The sequence below is a fragment of the Panthera uncia genome, assembly GCF_023721935.1.
Source record: "Panthera uncia isolate 11264 chromosome B2 unlocalized genomic scaffold, Puncia_PCG_1.0 HiC_scaffold_24, whole genome shotgun sequence".
NCBI lineage: Eukaryota > Metazoa > Chordata > Mammalia > Carnivora > Felidae > Panthera > Panthera uncia.
This window is the reverse complement of record NW_026057580.1, coordinates 24,580,382-24,600,934: the sequence shown is the minus strand read 5'-3', so window position 1 is coordinate 24,600,934 and position 20,553 is coordinate 24,580,382. Positions and strand designations below refer to the sequence as shown.

The following is a 20,553-nucleotide window of genomic DNA, read 5'->3' as shown; positions in this document are numbered from 1 at the left end:
TTAAAGAAATGTTGTTTTGAGGCTTTTGTGCTCCACCCTCAAATAATAAATTTACTTTTCCCTGTGCAAAATAACTGTAGCATTAAAAAACATATAAATAATCTCTACATCCAGCATGGGGCTTGAACTCACAATCCTGAGATCAAGATGCTCCACCGACTAAGCCAGTCAGGAGTCCCCTATTCAAATTTATTTAGCAAGTGCATTCTATGTTAGCCACCATCCTAAGCACCTTGCATATGGCATCTCATTTAAAGTTCATAACTCACAGGAGCATTAGCATCCTGACTTTACAGCTGGGGAGGTCAGGGATATTCTTGGGGCTCTCTGCTGATAAGAGCTGGGGTTAGGAACTCAAGTCTTCCTGCAGCAAAGCTTAAAGCCACTATGTGTGTTCTGTCCCAGGTCTGTATCATCTTTAGACCTGAAGGCTGATGATTACACTTGAATATGTACTTATAATACTCTCTGGATCCAAATTCTAGGTCAGTTTTCCAATGCCAGGTTTTTCAATCTTTTCTGACAGCCTCTGTCAAATTCCTGCACAAATCGTGCCCAAAGTAGTTGCATATTAAAGTTGGACTAGAGGGGTGCCTGGGTGGCTCAGCCGGTTGTGTCTGACTCTTGATTTTGGCTCAAGTCATGACCTCACGGTTCATGAGATCGAGCCCTACACTGGGTTCTGTGCTGGCAGTGCAGAGCCTACTTGCAATTCCCATTCTCTCTCTCTCTCTGCCCCTCCCTCACTTGTATTCTCTCTTTGAAAAATAAACTTAAAAAAAAAAAAGCTGGGCTAGATACTGAAATTGGCCCTCACCAAACAGCTGTGAGTGAATGCCATAGTGATCTGAATGCCAACTACATGCATGGGAAGCATGTTTGCCACAATGTTTTTTTTTCTGTTGTTGTTTGTTTGTTTTATTGTTTTTACATAAGCTCTACACCCAGCGTGGGGCTTGAACTCACAAACCCAAGATGAAGAGTTGCATGCTCTAAGGCCTGGTCAGCTGGGCACCCCCAATATTTGAGGTGGGTAATTAAAGATTAGTGTGACCCAGTTCAAGTTGTTTACTCTTTGATCATGATTGAAAGCTTAAGAATGTAGTCATGTCCCTAAACAGAGGTCCATTTCATTTTGCTTGCTTGTTGTGAGTAGACACACACGAGTTCAATTTCACTACTGTCCTTGCCTTTTCTAAAATTCTCAGCTTTTACTTTCATTTTTGTCTTTGAGGAATTTCAAAATCCAGCCTTCAAAAATAGCATTATCACATATGTGTCCTCCACATGTATCAGAATTTCTCTCAGTCATTTGAAAGGGACACATGTATGGATATTTCCTACTTAAAAATCATTGCATGTAATTGTTTGCCAGATCCTTACTCTGTTCCTTTCAGGGGTTGTTAAATTCTTTCATGCTTTCCAACTGTAACATGTTTAAGCAGAGTTCTGTAATTAATTGGTCATCTCCTTAGAGTGAATTCCAAGCATTTTGAGTTGGAGTGCTAGAGTGAGCTGCATCAATGCAGAGGACCATGTCTGTACTCACTGTCGTGTCCCTCTGCATCATACCTCACTTGCTAATGTTCTAGTCACAGGATACCATTCCCATAGAATAGCGTGAATGGTGCCCCCTAGTGGATGCAGTACTGGTACTGGGAGGGCAGCACAGCTGGAAAACCCAGTTCACATTCATTACTGTTAGCTCTCTCCGTCCTATCCCTGTGAAAGCTTTCAGGATTTTTATTATTATTTTTTAATGTCAATGATTCCTACATTTAAATGCCAGGAGGGACAATTCTACATTTGTCAGACTTTTCACGGGGTGGCAATATCACTCTGTCCTCAGTTGATGCACATTGAATGCTCTCCCGTCAACTCCTTGGCTGGTCCTGCAAGCTGCACTCTTAGAGCCAGTGTAGGAATAGGGACACTCTACTGGGAAGCAGTCTCATGAAGGATGGAAGCAGGGCTGTCCAAAAACTGTATGCTACATTCAGTAAATGGTAAGAAATGATCTTGCAGTTCATGAGTCTGAACGCCACTTCAGGGTCTGTGCCGACAGCTCAGAGCCTGGAGCCTACTTTGGATTCTGTGTCTCCCTCTCCCTCTGCCCCTCCCCCTCTCAGGCTCTGTCTGTCTCTCTCTCAAAAAATGAATAAACATTAAAGAAACAAAAAAGGAATGGGGCTTTACGGAATGTATGAATAAAAGACAAATAATATACTTTGAATTCCATTGTAGCCCCAGACTATTATCTATATAAAAGATGACAGGGGCGCCTGGGTGGCTCAGTTGGTTGAGCGCCCGACTTCAGCTCAGGTCATGATCTCGCGGCTCGTGAATTTGAGCCTGGTGTTGGCGTCTGTGCTGACAGCTTGGAGCCTGGAGCCTGCTTCGGATTCTGCGTCTCCCTCTCTCTCTGCCCCTCCCCTGCTCACACTCTCCCCTGTCTCTCTTTCTCAAAAGTAAATAAACATTAAAAAATAAAAAAAAAAAAGAGGACAGATGAAGGTTAATGTGACTCTTGGTAGTTTCATCATTTAAAAATGAATTGCACTTCTACTCGTTCTTGTAATAAATAAAAATGTTAAGAATCAACACACTGAGGTCCTTGCCCCTGGAATGTGGCTCAGGCTGGAGATACAGAGGGCTACAGGTGCTGCAGGCCAGGGACTGAGGCAGCCTGGAGATGGTAGACCACAGCTCTTCAAGTCCGTGATAAGGACTGGCCTCCAATGAATCTCCACTACAAAAAAATGGGAAAGAAACAACATGAAGAGCACAAAGGTTGAGGAGGCGGGGCCCAAACATGTGGTAGAAAATGTCCTAGGCTAACATGGAGTGAACGAGTGAATGGGAAGTGGGAGTATCTCCCAGGGTGGAAGGGATTCAAAGATGCTGACAGTCCTTGAGAACTGGAAGAAAACTTGATTCTTGTTTCTTAATTTTCAAAAAGCTGGTAAAGATGGCACAAAAAGAACATCTTTATCTGACAGTGAACCTGATGACAGCAAATGAGAGTCAAATGACAAAATCAAGCGGCTTTGACCACAGTTATCAATGAGAATTAATGTTCCCCATGAAATGGAAAGATTTAAATGAGGCCAACTTAGCAATGGCAATCAAAACCATAATGTTCTCAGATTGTAATTGCTTTTTATGAAGAGAGGCTAATTTGACATTTTTGCCCAGAAAATGAAGCTCAATATTGTTTGCATCGCAAGCTATAAATATATAAAGCTAATCTGGATCCTGACTCTCTTTCTCCCCCAGTGTGAAAGAATACCTACATTCTCATGAAAATTGGGTTTGATGTATTCATTTTGAAGTAGTATTTGAGGGGAAGTCGAGGTTTTTGTGTATCCACAGCACTAGTTACTTCTAACAAATGAAAGTGTTCTACGGTTGTTTCATTTATCACACATAAAAGAATAATCAATATACAGGTCAACCTTGTTAGTAAACAAAATGCAAACTAAATTCAGGTATTTAGTCTAATGTCTAATGTTAGAAAAAACAATGCTCGATTCTCGGAAGCTTTTAGTGAAATAGCTACATTTTAATTACTGAAGACAGTATAAATTGATGTAACTCTTATACCAAAAAATTTGGAAATATGTCAGGTCGTGAAAATGTATATACCCTTTGACCTGGTAAATCCCACTGCTGGCAACTTATACAAAGAAAATCAAAAACAAAGAAAAAAGGAAAAAGCTCTCTGTATATAAACATGTTGCAGGAATAAGAAACAACCTGGAAACAACCTAAATGCCTAGTTAGGGGAATGGCTAAGTAAATTATACAACTATATGGAATAGAGGTTTTAAAGTTGACAATTAGCAGACTTTATAGCAGCATTTTTTTTAAAAAAAGGCAAGTTACAATACCGCATTTCAATAATGAGTACAAATTGAGAGAAATGATGCATTTGGAAAAAGATGAAGTGGACATATAGTTGTTCACAGTGGTAAAATCAGGCGAATTCTCTCACACTTTATGCCATGTTTTCACACACAGGAAGGAATATATTCATATTATCAGATGCATAAATCTTAAGTCAAAATTGATTCAGATGTCCAAAAAAGGTGCTTTATGAAAAAGATGGAGGGAAAGCTTCTTATTTTGGGATCCCTTTTAAGCACACTTCTTAGTTAACAGTAGATGTGTAGTGTGTGTGTGTGCTGATTAAGTAAAGAATTTCTAGTCAACCAAATGCCCCATGTGCCCAAGTATCTCCATGTCAGATAAAGCCCAGGAAAGAAAATAATGCTTTTGCCCTAGGCTGAGCACTAACTCTCTCCTATATACTAAGTATTCAACCACAGAATAGTAAAAAATATATATATTAGGTGCTAGATCCTAATACAAGACAAGAATTCAATCTAAAAATTTCTAGAAAGATAATTAAAATACTTCTAGGTTTAATTATGTTAATCACAAAACTGATGACACTGGGATATTTTCCTCATCTGAAATAATCAGTATCAAATGTTATGCCTAACATAAAGAACTAGTATTTAATCATTTTTACGTCATTATTTTTAAGTGCTCTTCTGTTTCAAAACTAATTAAATTTGCCTTCAGCATTTTGTTGCAGAGTTTTGGAACCAGCTCCTTTAGAATGCTCTAACAGCTTGATGGCCTTGTCAGAGTTTTCAATATTTCTAAGCAGAGTCTCTAATCTTCTCTTAATTTTCTTCTGATCTTCAAGAGCACAGCCAATCACTATGGACTGAAACTTCTGGTCAACAGGCCCAGATGGCACCTCAGATGAACAAGCACTGTACAGTGACATCAAGTGACTCTTGGCGTTTCCCAAATCATCCAGAAACTTACTGACCACCTCATCAATAATCCTGGTGGCATGCTTTAAGGATTCTTGCTGCTGGGGATTTCTAATAGTTTCTACTGAAACTTCAACGGTGAGCGTTCTTCCCATCAAACGGTTTGCTGTCAGATTTAATTCTTCTCTTTCTCCTAAACATAGAAAGTTTAAAGTATCAATCAATATGAGATATAAATTTATCAATGTTGAGAACACAAAGGCATTCTTTTGTGGCTAAAACTATTTTCTGTAGTGCCTCTGCTATGAAATTTTTAGAGTAAAAGTTAAAACTATAGCACATAAGATTAACTATGTGTATTACAAAGAGAGGTTGCAGAATACCTTTCCCTGAAAGTCTTTATACGTGGGATACCAGATGACTTCTCAAGTGGTCATGTTTGAAAAAGTTTGGGCGGGCATGCATTTGTAACTGGGATGGAGATCAAGTCTTAACACAGAGTGAATAGTGAACATAACCAGGGCTTTGTGCTGGGTAGACAAGAGATCAGATATGGTGGATCTCTCCATACGGATGTGCACATAGGGGAAGAAAAAGAATTTTCCCTGTACCTTTCTGAGCTCTTGACTGAGAAACGTTGTAATAAAAGACAGATTCACAAGAAAAAAAACCCAGAAATTTATTAATATGTATACTTCAAATATACATAAGAGATTGCCAGGGAAACGGAGATGGTCTAACTCCCTGAGATGGCCTGAGCCACCACCTTAAAAACCATCTTCGGCTAAGGACTAAGATGTTGAGGGAGGTCTTCCCCTCCTTAGGGAGGTTACTAGGAAAAGCAGGATAAACCAGGCTAAGGGTGTTTTGCAGATGTAGTAGGTGCTTTCTGCATAGATAAGAGTTTCTTGTGACTTCCAGTCATCCTTCTTTCTGGTACACAGAGTTCTTTACAAATGGAACTTTCCTTTGTAAATTTAAACTTCCCTTACAAAAGAATGACTTCTACTCTGTTTTCAGAGCTTCTCCTGTGTCTGCAGTTTCTCAGAAATAATCAGCTTGAAATAATTCTCATGCCAAGAGGTATACTTTCGGATGACATAGTCTGCACGTGTATCAGAATACAATGACCCAATTTTGGCTGACAAAAACTTAGCCACAGTAGTGGAGAAAAAGCTGGCCTCAGAATGAGACACTGGCTTCATCTTCTCCAGGCAAATTTAAGCAGGCCAGTAGTATAAGTCTTGACCAGCACAGAGAGGCAATGGTGGGGAGAGGGGCGCTGGGTCAACATTTCATTATTTATATGAAAAAGTCAGCAATCTTTTGTGTGTTCTGTTCTGTGACTTCCTTCCTAATTCATAGATCTTTGGCCAGGATGGGGAAAAGACTGGCTAGGTCTTAATCCCGCTGTGCATGTCTAACATTTCAGGGCCTGGAGTTAGATGGCACATTCATGGCACCAGCTGCTGGCCTATTAGCTTGTCCCGGGAAGCACCAGGGCAACCAAATTAGGAAGACCACTGCTAGTGAAAGGAAATTACAAGTACCCTGTTTCTCCATGGGCAGTCATGCTTTTCGTATGGAAACAATAGCACATTTTTACATTAATGGGGTTTTATCGGGTCCATAATTTATTTCCCCTGCATTTTCTCTCCTTCCTCTCTTTAAGTTACACCTCAACCCCTCCTTTTTTGTCTTCTCTGCTTTTATACTTCTATGGTCCAATAACTTCTGAGGAGCTGAAGTTAGAAGTGTGAGCCTGAGGTCAAAGCCACAGCCCTACTGCTCGGGGCTACCTCTTCTGGACCTTAGAGGCCTTTTCTACCATTTCCGATCATGTCCCTGAGGTAGGGGGTGGGCCAGAAGGGTGACCTCTGGGTACGTGGCTCTTGTTGTAATAGACTGACAGCTGCAGCTGCTGTCTGCTGCTCACGGGAGATGCCAAAGCCAGGCGTGCTCATTCCTCAAGTCAAGCGAACATGGACCCATGTGTATCCCAAATCCCTTCACGGAGTGGAAAAGATGAGCTCCCTTCCATGGAAATGCTCTCACCATCGCTGATCTGCCTCATGTCCTGGCTATTCTGGATGCTGTGGATCATCTCCAGGAGGATTTCTTTCTCTTGCTCCACAGCAGTTGCCGCTTCTCTCAAAGCCTCCACCCTGTAGAAGTTGGGAAAACAAAAGTTACCATATGGAAGTTTAGTTTTCCTCATCGCTGTCATGTGCTCCAACTCAAGTTTCAAGATCACTAGGAGTACCTTTCAAAAATTCTTTATTCCTTTTTAAAAAGTTCTTTAACTTTTCTATTGTTTTAAATCCACCTACCCCACTCCCATTTTCCTCCCTGCTTGTATGGCGACCATTCTGTTTAGTGTTTATCTATTTTGTATTTGTTCTTTTTTTTTTTTTTTTTTCAACGTTTTTTATTTATTTTTGGGACAGAGAGAGACAGAGCATGAACGGGGGAGGGGCAGAGAGAGAGGGAGACACAGAATCGGAAACAGGCTCCAGGCTCCGAGCCATCAGCCCAGAGCCTGACGCGGGGCTCGAACTCACGGACCGCGAGATCGTGACCTGGCTGAAGTCTGACGCTCAACCGACTGCGCCACCCAGGCGCCCCTATTTTGTATTTGTTCTTAACAAAATGTATATTTGTGTTTTCACCTATTTTCAATTTATATCTCACTCTGTTTCCCCTCAGCATTATTTTATTAAGAACCATCCAGCTTCCTATGTGAATATCTAGTCAGCAGCTTCTGATTGCTGCATATCATATACTTCATGCATATACAGCTGGTTTTACATCCACTCTCCCAGTGGAGACACCCACCTTATCCCCTCACTTTTCATCACCACAAAAAATGCTTACACGAATACATGTCCCCTCATGGACTGAATGAGAATCTCCTTAGGATGTATCCCAGGGCAGGATTGCTGAGACAAGGGTACAATTGTTCTCTGGAATGGCTATGCTAGACCACTGTTCGGAAGCAAGAATTCTTGTCCCCTCACAGGTCCTTCTAGCTGGACCAAGAATTAAATTGACATGAGTCAGATTAAGAGGAGAAAATCAAATATAACAGTGTACATTGGAGGAAATTCCAAAGATGGTCAGGCAAAATGAGGTGTATATGTCATTCTGAATGAAGAAAAGGGGAGTAGGGGTCTGGGACTTCGGACAAAAGGAATATACTTCACAGGGTGATAAGAAGAGCAGATGTTTGGTAATTAGATGTTTGCCCTACCAAAAAGATGGGCCATTCAGATAAAATTTATCTCTGTTTATAACCCTTATTTTGGGAAAGACCCCTAATTTAGATTCTTCTGTGTGGTTAAGGGAGGGGTAAAAGTTTCTCTTGAGCCTGCAGGTTCTCAAGTGCCTTCAGCTCAAAATAACCCACATGCCAAAGTGGCACATTCTGGGGGCCCTGTCCTGAACTCCTTCACAATATTCCCAGCAGCAAAGCAGAGGAATCCCTGTGCCCCCAAAGCCCTACCAATACTCAGCATTTTCCAACTTTCTACTTGTTGCCAGTCTAGTAAGTGTGCAGTGATATGTTCGTACCTAACTTGCATGTCTGTCATTACTAATAATTTTGGACATCTCTTTGTATTCTTGTTAGCTTCTTCATAGCCTGTACCTATTTTCACTTCATTTCATTTCATTTTCTTTTTCCCCCTCCGTCCCTCCCTTGTTCATCTTTTTTAAACAGGAGTTACTGTCCTCTTGTTGATTTGCATGTTCAAGCAATTAATCCCACGTTAGTTAAAGACATTATAATTATCTTCTCCCATCCTATCATACATGAATTTTGTCTGGGATATCCTTCACTGAACAGACATCCTTACTTTGAAGTGATCAAATTGATCTTTTCTTGCTTTTCTTTTGCCTTATGGTTTACGCTTTTGAAGTTTTGCTTCAGGATCTTTCCATCCTAAGTCCGAAGTTATTTTCCTATATTTCTTCCTATTAACTTTATTGCTTTATCTTTCTCATATTTATGTTTTAGTCCATCTAGAATCCACCTTGTATGTGTTTAGGTAAGGATTTTGCTTTATTTTCTCCAAATAGTGAACCGGCTTCTCCAACATTCTATCCACCAAAAATCTACCTTTCCTCCAATGATTTATAGATTGTCTACTCATAGAAATCTCTATTTCATTCACTAGTATATTTGTTCTTTTTTAATGTTTTTATTTATTTTTGAAGGAGAGAGACAGAGCATGAGCAGGGGAGGGGCACAGAGAGAGGGAGACACAGAATCCGAAGCAGGCTCCAGGCTCTAAGCTGTCAGCACAGAGCCCGATGCAGGGCTCGAACTCACGAACTGTGAGATCATAACCTGAGCCGAAGTCGGATGCTTAACCAACTGAGCCACCCAGGTGCCCCTACTAGTATATTTGTTCTTACACCAACACCCATTTTTTAAAAAACAGCAACAGCCTGGTAATATGCCTTAATATTTGGCAGAACTAGTCCCCTAATCTTAAATATAACTTAGCTATTTAGACTTTTAATTCTCCATATTAACTCTAGAGTAAGTTTATCGGGTTTCTCAAAGAACTGAGATAAATTTGGCATCTTTAGCATACTGCAATTCTATCCAGAAGCATGATGTGTCGCTCCATCTATTCAGATCATCTTCTATCTTATTTTTATTTTTTTATTATATTTTTAAGATTTTATTTTTGGGGGGCACCTGGGTGGCTCAGTCAGTTAAATGTCCTGTCTGACTCTTGATTTTTGGCTCAGGTTATGATCTCACAGTTAGTAAGTTCAAGCCTGGCATCAGGTTCTGTGCTGCTGGTGCAGAGCCTGCTTGGGATTCTTGCTCTGCTCAACATGTTCTCTCTCTCTGTCTCTCAAAAAAAATAAACTAAAAAAAAAAAAAAAAAGATTTTATTATTTTAAGTAATCCCCACACCCAATGGGAGGCTTGAACTCACGACCCTGAGATCAAGAGTCACATGCTCAATTGACTGAGCCAGCCAGGCACCCCTCTTTTATATTCTTAGAGTTTTGAAGTATTCTTTTAAAAAAATTTTTTAATATATTTTTTAAAGCTTATTTATTTTGAGAGAGAGAGAGACAGAGAACATGAGCAGGGGAGGGGCAGAGAGACAGGGAGAGAGAGAATCCCAAGCAGGTTCCACACTGTCAGTGCAAACCCTGATTTGGGGCTTTAACTCACAAACCATGACATCATGATCCGAGCCGAAACCAAGAGTCGGACACTTAACCAACTGAGCCACCCAGGTACCCCGAGTTTTGAAGTTTTCTTAATGGTAGTCTTTGTGGACTCTTCTGAGTGCTTTGATCCTTTGAGGATACTGTTGTTATTGTGAATATTTTAAATTATAATTTCTTGCTGGTTATTGCTGGTTGGAGAAATGCTGCTTTTAGAAGGTTCATCTTGTACTTGGTAACTGATTTATTTATTAATTTTAATAATTTATCTTTTGATTCAGTGATTCGTCTAGATTGGTGGGCATATCATCTGCACAAAATGACAGTTTTAATCTCTTCCTTTTCAATCCTATCAGCTCCTATTTTAATTTATTTTTAGTATTGACTAAAGTCCTCTGTTACTTTATTAAGCAGTGGTGATTAGACAGGGCAACTGTGTCTTTTCCTGAATTTAAAGGAAATGCCTGTTTAGGTTTTTGGTATAAAGACCAGATCAAGCTATAGAAGCACTACTTTTCCTAATTCCCTTGAGTATAAATAAATACACATGCGCTCTTATTACACATACACATGAACACACCCAGTCACCAAAGAACAAGACTGTGGAATTATGAGAACAGAAAAAAAGAAAATCCTGTATGTTTAGGGTGCTTTGTTTTCAGGGCCATTTCTTGCTATACGTTATCCTGTAACTAAGTAAGTTGCCATTTCTGCAAAATGAACAGTGACAGACTTAGATCCTTGGTATTCAGATGGCCTGAGGATCATGAGATCATGAAGATCTAATCTTGATTGCTGCCTTAAGTGGGCACAGAAGGAACAACTTCACTAATGTTTGAACACATGTCCACTCCATATAAGGCTTCCCCTACTCACCCTAACCACACATTTGCCTTTTCCCCAACAGCCATCCACCTGTTAGACCCCAAAATAGCACTGATAGACTATAAAGTCACACGGTCTCTTTGTTCATCAAGATACTAAATATATGTTGAACTTTGTGTTCATAAGAGCCAGAAAAACAAAGAGCTGGTAAGAATCTTATGTGACAAATGTGGCTGGAAAGCACAATAAAACCAATATTCTATAAAACAGCAATAATGCCAACAGCAGGCCCACTTCCAGCACCATTCATTGCGTACTTCAATATTTTACATTAGCATACTCTCAGGCAGATAACCTAGGGCCCAGTACATAGAAGAGAGATTGAGTAGGCACTAATATGAAATATTTATGTGAAAAACACAAACCATGACTATACTGTTTAAATGACACAGATGAATCATGTGATTAGTAAATGAGAAGATGCTGAAAGAAGAGATTAATTTTTCAACACTCTTTGAGTTTGTACTCAAATGCACAATGATAGAGAATTAAATGTTACTCTAAAAAGGAAAGCTTCATTTACATCAAGTTATGACAGTAAGTTCATGGAATTGTTAACAAGAAATTGGTTTAGGAAGAGATGCTCTAGAAAAAAACCCCATAAATATAAGGAAGATATTTTGTCATTAAATGAGACCAAATGCAGAAGAAATTATTGTTAATGTTTATTTATTTTTGAAGAAAGACAGCGAGCGAGAGAGCGAGCGTGAGCTGGTGAGGGGCAGAGAGAGAGGAAGAGAGACAGTCTCCGTACTGTTAGCACACAGCCTGACATGGGGCTCAAACCCATGGGCCATGAGATCAAGACCTGACCCAAAGTCAGACCTTTAACTGACTGAGCCACTCAGACGCCCCGAATACAGAAGACATTAGATGGAACTTTTAAGGTTGTGGGGTTTTTTCTTGTTGTTGTTGTTTTGTTTTGTTTTTCTCCCCAAGGCTAGAAATTGCCAGGGCATTTTCCCTGTGATAAACAGACTTCACTTTTAATGAAACCTCTCATATACATTTTTATGTATACTTTTTTCATTTCATAGCAAAGGTAAAATGCATTCTTTAGAATGTAAATATTTCAAGGTTTTTTTGTTTGTTTTTTTTTTTTTGGCACCATCGACCTTTCATGTGCAGTTCCCTCTAGCTGAACCTAGACCTCTACTTAAATTTATGTAAGTAATATTTGCACTGTTTGTCAGCTACTGAGATCCTTAAATTCATCTCACATATAAATCTTTCTGTCTACAACCCTTCCATTTAGTTCTAGAAAATTGTTAGTTATAGTATCTTCGAATATTCCCTGTCCTCCATGCTATTATTTTCCTCCGGGACTCTGGTTAGACAAGTGTTGGACCACCTCACTTTACCCTTCAAGTTTTTAAACATCATTTGACAACACTTCTCTTGGCAGAGAAGGGTGGTTCTGTTTTTATTAACAGATCCTAGAAGAGCTACATGTCCAAAATTGGGAAAGAAATCCTCATACCATGGCTGGCCTGGGTTGTACTCCTGGAAAACTCTCTGCATGAAATTGCAACTAAGCAGGCTTAACACAAAGAAATTTTAGTCAGAAATTCTTAGGAGGGCAAAACTTGAAGTCCCACATCCTCCACTAGTGTTCGGGTCTCCTGCACCTCACACATCTCTGCAGCCTAGGTAGCAAAAGGATGCACTTGTGAGGCCTGACAGCAACTTCACCAGACTGAGGCTACTGTGGATATGTCCACTAACACAGCATTCAGTGAAGCCACAATGGCTTTCAGTCACACTGTTCAAACCGGCACCGCCAATTACTGGCTGTGTAACCTAAGTTCTCTTTGCCTCAATCTCTTCATTTATGAAATAGGGATAATGAGATGGTGGTTGTGACTGAATGAAGTAAAGCAGGTAAAGAGTTTAACACAGTTGACTGACAGCACTGACTACAACAATTATGTTTATGAGTTACTACATGTCACGTGTCTAGAATTGGTGCTGGTAAACATTAGCTTCATGCTATTTATTACACACTTACCATTATGGACTCAGGCTTATAAATACCAAGAACTTGTGCTTTCATACAAAGGAAGAGAAATGGCAAATGCTCCTATCATGAATTTAGTTGAAATAAATAATTTCTAAAATAGGTTCTTAAAATCATAGTCCATCTCTTATTAAATACTCATATCCAAGAAACAAGTGTTGGTAAGGATGTGGAGAAAAAGGAACCCTTGTGCACCGTTGGCAGGAATGCAAACTGGTGCACACACTGGAAAACAGTATGGAGGTTCCTCAAAAAAACAAAAATGGAATTACCCTATGATCCAGTAATCACACTACTGGGTATTTACCAAAAGAATACAAAAATGCTGACTTGAAAGGTTACAGGCACTGTTATGTTCATTGCAGCATTATTTATAATAGCCTAATTGTGGAAGTAGCCCTAGTGTGCATCAATAGATAAATGAATAAAGCAGATGTGTATATAAATACGCACACGTATGCACATACATAATGGAATATTATTCAGCCATAAAAAAGAATGAAATCTTGCCATTTGCAACAACACGGGTGGAGCTAGAGTGTATAAGGCTAAGCGAAGTCAGTCAGAGGAAGACAAATAACATATGATTCTATTCATATGTGAAATTTAAGAAACAAAACAAATGAACAAAGGGAAAAAAAAAAGAGAGACAAACAATAAAACAAGACCCTTAATTATAGAGAACAAATTGGCAGTTACCAGAGGGAGGGAGGGAGTGAGTGGGATGGGTAAAATAGGTGAAGGGGATTAAGAGAAAACTTATCTTTTTTTTTTCTTAAGTTTTTTTTTAATGTTTATTTTTGAGAGAGAGACAGAGTGTGAGTGGGGGAGGGGCAGAGAGAGAGGGAGACACAGAATCTGAAGCAGGCTCCAGGCTCTGAGCCTGACGACGAGCTCAAAACCCATAAACCCTGAGTCAAAGTCAGATGCTTAACCAACTGAGCCACCCAGGTGCTGCTTAAAGATTTTATTTTTAAGTAATCTCTACACCCAATGTGGGGCTCAATCAAGAGTCACATGCTCTACTGAGCCAGCCAGGTGCCCCAAGAGTACACTTACCTTGATGAGCTCTGAGTAATGTATATAGAATTGCTGAATCAGGGCACCTGGGTGGCTCAGTCGGTTAAGCGGCTGACTCTTCAGCTCAGGTCTTGATCTCACGGTTCGTGAGTTTGAGCCCCTCCTCGGGCTCTGTGCTGACAGTGTGGCGCCTGCTTGGGATTCGATCTCCCTCTCTTTGCCCCTCCCCCATTTGCTCTCTCTCTCAAATAAACTTAAAAAAATATATATACTTAAAAAAAAATAAGAATGGCTGCATCACTATATTGCACACCTAAAACTAATATAACACTGTATGTTAACTATATTGGAATTAAAATAAAAAATAAAAATTAAAAAAATACCCTTGTATATAAAGAAAGCTACAAGGATTACTTATATTCTAGGCAGTGTAAGATTTTGAGTAAGTTTTCCTAATCATCACCAAAATATGAAAATACACTCACCACTGCAACCCTGCAGTGTGAAGATGGAACTGGTGCTTAGGAGCCTCTCATCAGTACTGCGGCCTTAGGCAAGCCACTCAATCCCTCTGGACTTGGGTTCCCTCATTTCTAAAAGAGATAACATTCTTGTGCCCTCCTCTGCCTCAAAGGGTTTTGTAAGGTTCAAATGACAATGTATGTGAGAAGTGCTCTTTTAAATTATAGGCTGTTGTTCAATATTAACTCTGAGGCCACTTGTTTTGTGACTCGTGGGACACTGGCACACCCTAAGAAACTTCAAGCAACAGGAAACTTTCAGCCAAATGATCCATATCACTCCCGGCCCCAACCCTTCATTCTCTGGCTGTCGGGTAAGTCACTGGGCAGGGGAAGGACCTACAACGTGACCAGTTTTGGGAAATTTGTGAACAATCTTGCAGTCCTATCATTTTCCCCTCTGCCACTCTCCACAACCCATATCCCAAACATCTTCATTACCATCGAGAGCCTTCTAGGAGCCACTCAATACTTGGCATCAGTAGGTGTTCAGTATTTACTGTATTCAACACCAATTTAAATGTAATTTTTGGGGCACCTGTCTGGCTCAATTGGTGGAGTGTGTGAATCCTGATCTTGGGGTTGTAAATTCAAGCCCCATGATGGGTGTAGAGATTACTTAAAAATAAAATCTTAAAAAAAAAGGGATTTTCACTTCTTTCAGTAAAGTCATATATTCATCCATATACTATTCCTCCATTTTGAAATACTGTAAGCAGCAAGAGTTAGGGGTCCCTGGGCAAAGAAAGACAGACATAGCTTTCTTGATGTAAGAGAAGTCATTTTAGGCCCAAACCATCTTGTGAAAGAATGCGAGAACAGCCACCATCAGGCCAGGAGATAGTCTAATCATAGTCAGAAAGCAAAGACTGACCTGATGCACACTCCTGAGTTATCTCTGCAGGATTTAAACCCCTTTGAGTACTCAGATCCCAGACCAACTGACGCCAGGGAACGGATGCTGCTGACCCTTTCCAGCCCTTGTGACTTTGACTTGGAATCAGTCACCCCATTGCCATGCTGTATTCCCCACTGTGCAAGCCTCTTCCTGAATATGTATGCACCCTTAGCTTAAAACTCCCCCAATCTTGTTGTTCCGGGACACACTGCTTGGGAAAGATCCCCCATGTTCTCCTTCACTTGCTGCAAGTAAAACCCTTCCTTTTCCTATTCTTTGGCTTGGTTGTATCTTTCGGCTTGACACCCACCAAGAGGCAAACCCAGCTTCAGGTAACAGTAAGACACATCTAACTTTAAGAGAATTCAGGCATGAATTATTAAGCTCTATTGCCAGTCTTCCTGGGTTCTGGCTGGGGGACCCTGGACAAGTCATGTATCTTCCTAAGCCTCAATTTCCCATGTGGAGAATGGAGGTAATAGTAACTTCCACAAAGGAATGGGCCCTGGTATACAGAGTCAGTGCTCATTTAATGAATCATTGTTAGCATGTATTATTCATAAATTACAGTGACTTAAAAAAAGTAACAATAATAAGCAAGGTGTCTTGAGCCACTGATGAATGTAAAAGTCAGATGCCATTTAGAATTGGTCAAAAAACTGGGAGAGACAGGAATCACCTTTTTAGGAGGAAGCAAAAAAGGAGATGAGATGGAGTCAAGAAAGAAAGGCCAGTGTCATGGTAAAGTATTAGAAACAAATGGAATTCCTTTAATTTGTAGAATGCTGCCAAACATTTTAAAGCATTTAAAAACTCACATACGCCACCAGTTCATACTCTAGCTCATAGAGCATTTAGCAAATTGTTTTCAGTTTCATATGGAAGACATTTTACCACAAATGACACAATTAGTATGGCTGGGGAACAGTAAATGCAAGCTTCTAAGTACAAACTACAGTGTTTTATTCTACCTAAAACACTGCCTTATGAGTCATCCTTAATATAAAATTAAACTATTAGAGCAAAATTACCTTGAATATGTTTTCTTTTACAAATAGATCTAGGCATGAGGCTAGTTTTTAATAGTGCGGTGCTCTGTGACACTGCTCATGTGGTTTCAAAGGAACTTTAAAGCATCAGCATTTGCATTTTTATTTTCACTACCTTCTAAAATACTTCCTTAGATCAGTATTACTTTTTATTTTAAGGAAAAAACAAAGCTTACAAAAGGCTAAATTACTAGGTAAGTCCTTAAAATGAGTAATTAGGACATTTTAATCAGTCTTTCTTCCTCAGCTCAAGGGTTAATTAAACAAGTTATAATGTAATCACTTGTATATAGTAATCAATTTACATTAATCAAACATTAAGAATGTACTAATACTTAGAACAGAGGCTTTCCTTTAAAGATAAGTACTTGCCTGCTTTTCCACCTACCACACACGAGGTGTTAAGTCAAGTTTGAGCAGAATGACTCAGCTTGAAGAAGGGAAGGGCAAAATCCTCCTCATTCCTTTCAGGAAAAATCGTTTCTGACCAGGAGGGAGAGAGCCCTGAAATAGTTAAGAACTTGCCCTCAAAGTTCTAAATACCTGGGGAGATGTGGGAGTTACTTGTTTTTTTGTTTTGTTTTGTTTTCAGTGTCTTCATTTCCTCATCTTTTATTCATTTATTTTTATGTTTACGATTTTATTTAAATCCAAGTTAGTTAACATACAGTGTAATAGTGGTTTCAGGAGGATGTGGGGAGTTACTTGTAGCGCTGCCATATAAAAAGAAATATTATTCTTCAGAGGGGCATTAAGTAGCTTGAAGCTACTGATCAGTCTTGTTCCACTTTCTCTGGGGGCTGAATGCGTCAAGCTCAACCATGGGGAAGCCTTAGTTTTCTTTTGTTCCATTTGTCTCATTCTGAGCCGAACTCTAGAATGTGGTTTTGGCTCCGATTTCCCTACGTGTTGCCATCCATGAAATCATCCTGGAAGGAGAATTTCTCATCTTTTGACTCTTTTCTCAGGATAATAATAATAATTTCCTCAACTGCTGAGATATACTGTGGTTATGAATGCACTTTGTTGGCAAATAGACACCCCTTCTTATTTTGGTATATAAATCCAGGGAGATAAAGACATACATGCACTGCTTCCTAAAATTTTTGGCTTACATACTTCTTTGCTCCTCCAGAACCTGGTGAAAACTATAGAAAAAAAATTCGGTGTAGTTTCAGGGGTTGCAGAGCCTTAATAAGATTTTCATTTAACTACATCTGCACACAATTGTCACAGTAACTTTGGTGACATAAACGTTTACAAGAAGTACATAAAAGTTTTAATACACTAAGGGAAACAAGTATTTCCAAAATTTATTATAAATTAGAGATTGTACATAAGCATAACTATGTATTACTTAATAAAATCTTATTCAGTTGAGAAGGAAAAAAAACGGGTGACTATCTTATGCTTTTGGGCCAATGATTAGCACTTTCAAGAAGGTGTCAGTCAGGGGGCGCCTGGGTGGCTCAGTCGGTTAAGCGGCCGACTTCGGCTCAGGTCATGATCTCGCGGTCCGTGAGTTCGAGCCCTGCGTCGGGCTCTGTGCTGACAGCTCAGAGCCTGGAGCCTGTTTCAGTTTCTGTGTCTCCCACTCTCTGACCCAACCCCGTTCATGCTCTGTCTCTCTCTGTCTCAAAAATAAATAAACATTAAAAAAAAAAAATTTAAGAAGGTGTCAGTACAGTCAATGTCTTCTACGGAAGGAGGTACACAAATACTGCGAAACTAACGGAAAGTCTGCATGCAGGGTTAGGAGGAAAACGAAAGCTGCAGGGTCTTATTACACCAAGTACCCAGCCATTGTTCTCCCCGCAGCCCCTCATTTGTCCTACTCCTCCCTACTCCTTGCTATCAGACGGGTCCCTGGATTTTTAGTTTTTTTGCTCTGCTGGGTTTTGGAGCAAAGAAACTCATCACTCACCAGTAAACTGCTGCCGCTCTTAAAAATGAATAATAGGAAAAGGGCAAGTTAAAAAACATTTGGGAAGACCACACACTGGCACTCAGAAGGTTCTAGAAGTTCTGTAGACACGGAGTGTCACAGTCTGTAATCTCAAATAACGCCACGCTAACTTTTACCTTCTCTCGTTTTTCTCCGTTCCCAAACGCTCAGGTCTGTTAACGAGAACGTGGCCACCAATAATGCGCTCACAGGTTCTTAAATCGCATGCGTTCTCTCTCCGACGGAGAGGAAAATCCACCAAGGGCGAGAGAAGACTGCAGCATCCCCATGAAGAACAAATCTCAAGCAAGCAACTTCTGTGGCCGCAGCCTGCCCCGGGACCGTGCCGGACCGGCCCGCCCCGCCGCGCACGGCCTCCGTCCGCAGACCGCCCCGCCGCTCACCTGAGCTCCAGCTGGTCCAGGCTCTCCAGCAGGCGGCTGGAGCGGTCGGCCATGGAGGAGGAGCGGCAGAAGCGCCCCTCGTTGGCTTTCGCGTTGATCTTCGCCTGAGCCATCTGAACCTCCGAGGCGGGGCAGCCAAGAGGTCACCGGCCTCTCCGGCGGCGGCGAGTGGAGAGTCCCGCGGCCGCAGGCGTCGCCGTCACCGCGCGGGGCGCCCGCCTCCCTCTGACGCCCGCGGGGGGCGGCCCGGGAGGATGCGCCGACACCGCCGCCGCCGCGTGGCCAAACAAGGGCAGGCGCGCCGCCCGCCGGGCTCAGGGCTAAGGTCCCCGGCGGGGAGCGACCGCGGCTGCGGGAGGGAGCTCGCTGGCCACGGGGCCTCGAGGGTGGGCAGCCAGGGCCCGGGGCCGGAGGAGCGGCCTCCGAGGCACCTGGAGGGGCTGACGAAGGAAGGGGAGGACCTAACTCGATCGCCCCTTCTTGCTCTCCAGACCCGGAAACAACCGAAACCCCAGAGGAGGCTCACAGAACAGCCCTCTACCCCTATTTCTGGGCGCCCGCGACTCTGTGCAGCCTGGATGTAGCCAATTCCCCACACGCCAAGGTACCTAATGGTAGGCTGTGGGTATTACCCAGTGATGGCTTCGCTTAGTTTCTCCCAGCTCTCCTAATTCACGCCCTAAACCAAAACCATTAAAATCCTTTGATATGGGGAGAAAAGGTTCCTTTGTGGCACCGATGGCATGTAAGTACGGCTCCTTGGCAGTCTGTACTTGCCCGACCCTGTCTCAACATTTCCTTTCCTGAGGTGGAATAAATGAAAGCCTGGATAAAACCACTGAAGCTTACAGAGCGGGGGAAAAAAAGGAAAGAAAGAAAAAGCTACCCCATCTTTCTTTGTCTTTCACACGCAATTGATTTAAATCTCCTGTTAAAAAGATACGGCAAGTCACTAGGGCAGACGCTATAAAGGTCAGTGAAGGAACAGGACAGGGAATACAAAGATTTATGTACTGAAAAACCTGTGCTTTGCTCCCATCTCATTATAGCTGTCCGCCTCATATTGCAATGATGAGAATATATATACAGGGCACATTAAATGATAGATAATAACAGTTTAAAGCTGAATTACCACCTTTAATCTGAGATCAAAGACATTTAAATACCTGAACAGAGAGGAGTGCTGTAAGCCTGGATTCCAGTTCCCTCTGAACTCCATCTAAATACTAATAAACTATTGGTGTAGGGGATTATTTGACCTCATTAAATATATTTTGCCATTATCATGACACAAACTTGGAATCCAAAGAGATGTTGTGAATGGTTTGAAAGTCTTTCATGGAAGTTTAGAATCATCTTGGACTCTCTCTCTCCTATCCTGTAGATCCAATCCATCAGTAAATCCCCTCACCTTTATTTTTAGAATATACTCTGATTCTTCTCTCCAATTCCACTGCTACCACGGTGGTCCCAGCCACCATCAGTTCTCACCTGGATTACTCCCAACACCTTCCTGTCTGGTCTTACTTCTCTTGCCTCTGGTGTATATTCTCAATACAGTAATTACAGTAATCCTTCTAAAGAAGGCAGATCACACCATTAATTCTCAGAAACAGGATCTTTCCCTTCTTTATTTTTCCTTCTTTAGTTACCACCATTGGATACACTTGTTTATGATAATGGATAACACTCTATCCAACCCTCTCTTCACCAGTTATGCGAATCATAAAGGAGTGTGGGCTTTGCTCTGCTCATTGGTATATCCCAGTGCTTAGAACAGTCAGTGGCACATGGTAAGTACTCAACAAATACTGTGTGAGGGAATGCATGAAAG

At 41.1% G+C, this 20,553-nt stretch overlaps 1 protein-coding gene across 1 annotated transcript; it reads right to left on the bottom strand.

Annotated features, from left to right (window-relative positions):
- Positions 1 to 4,404: 4,404 nt before the first annotated feature.
- Positions 4,405 to 18,922, bottom strand: BAG2 (BAG cochaperone 2). The gene is made up of 3 exons (XM_049652863.1): positions 18,720 to 18,922; positions 6,843 to 6,952; positions 4,405 to 4,980 (listed from the first exon to the last, which is right to left on the bottom strand). Exons 1-3 carry the CDS (start codon positions 18,830 to 18,832, stop codon positions 4,568 to 4,570), a joined length of 636 nt encoding a protein of 211 aa, XP_049508820.1. The 5' UTR covers positions 18,833 to 18,922; the 3' UTR covers positions 4,405 to 4,567.
- Positions 18,923 to 20,553: the final 1,631 nt, after the last annotated feature.

What these genes read in the sequence shown, in the direction of transcription:
- BAG2 (XM_049652863.1), bottom strand. Translation starts at nt 18,832, where the DNA reads ATGGCTCAGGCGAAGATCAACGCGAAAGCCAACGAGGGGCGCTTCTGC. An exon ending in CTGGACCAGCTGGAGCTCAG is followed by an intron (nt 6,953 to 18,719) that starts GTGAGCGGCGGG and finishes CAACTTCTACAG; the next exon opens with GGTGGAGGCTTTGAGAGAAG. An exon ending in CATGAGGCAGATCAGCGATG is followed by an intron (nt 4,981 to 6,842) that starts GTGAGAGCATTT and finishes TTCTATGTTTAG; the next exon opens with GAGAAAGAGAAGAATTAAAT.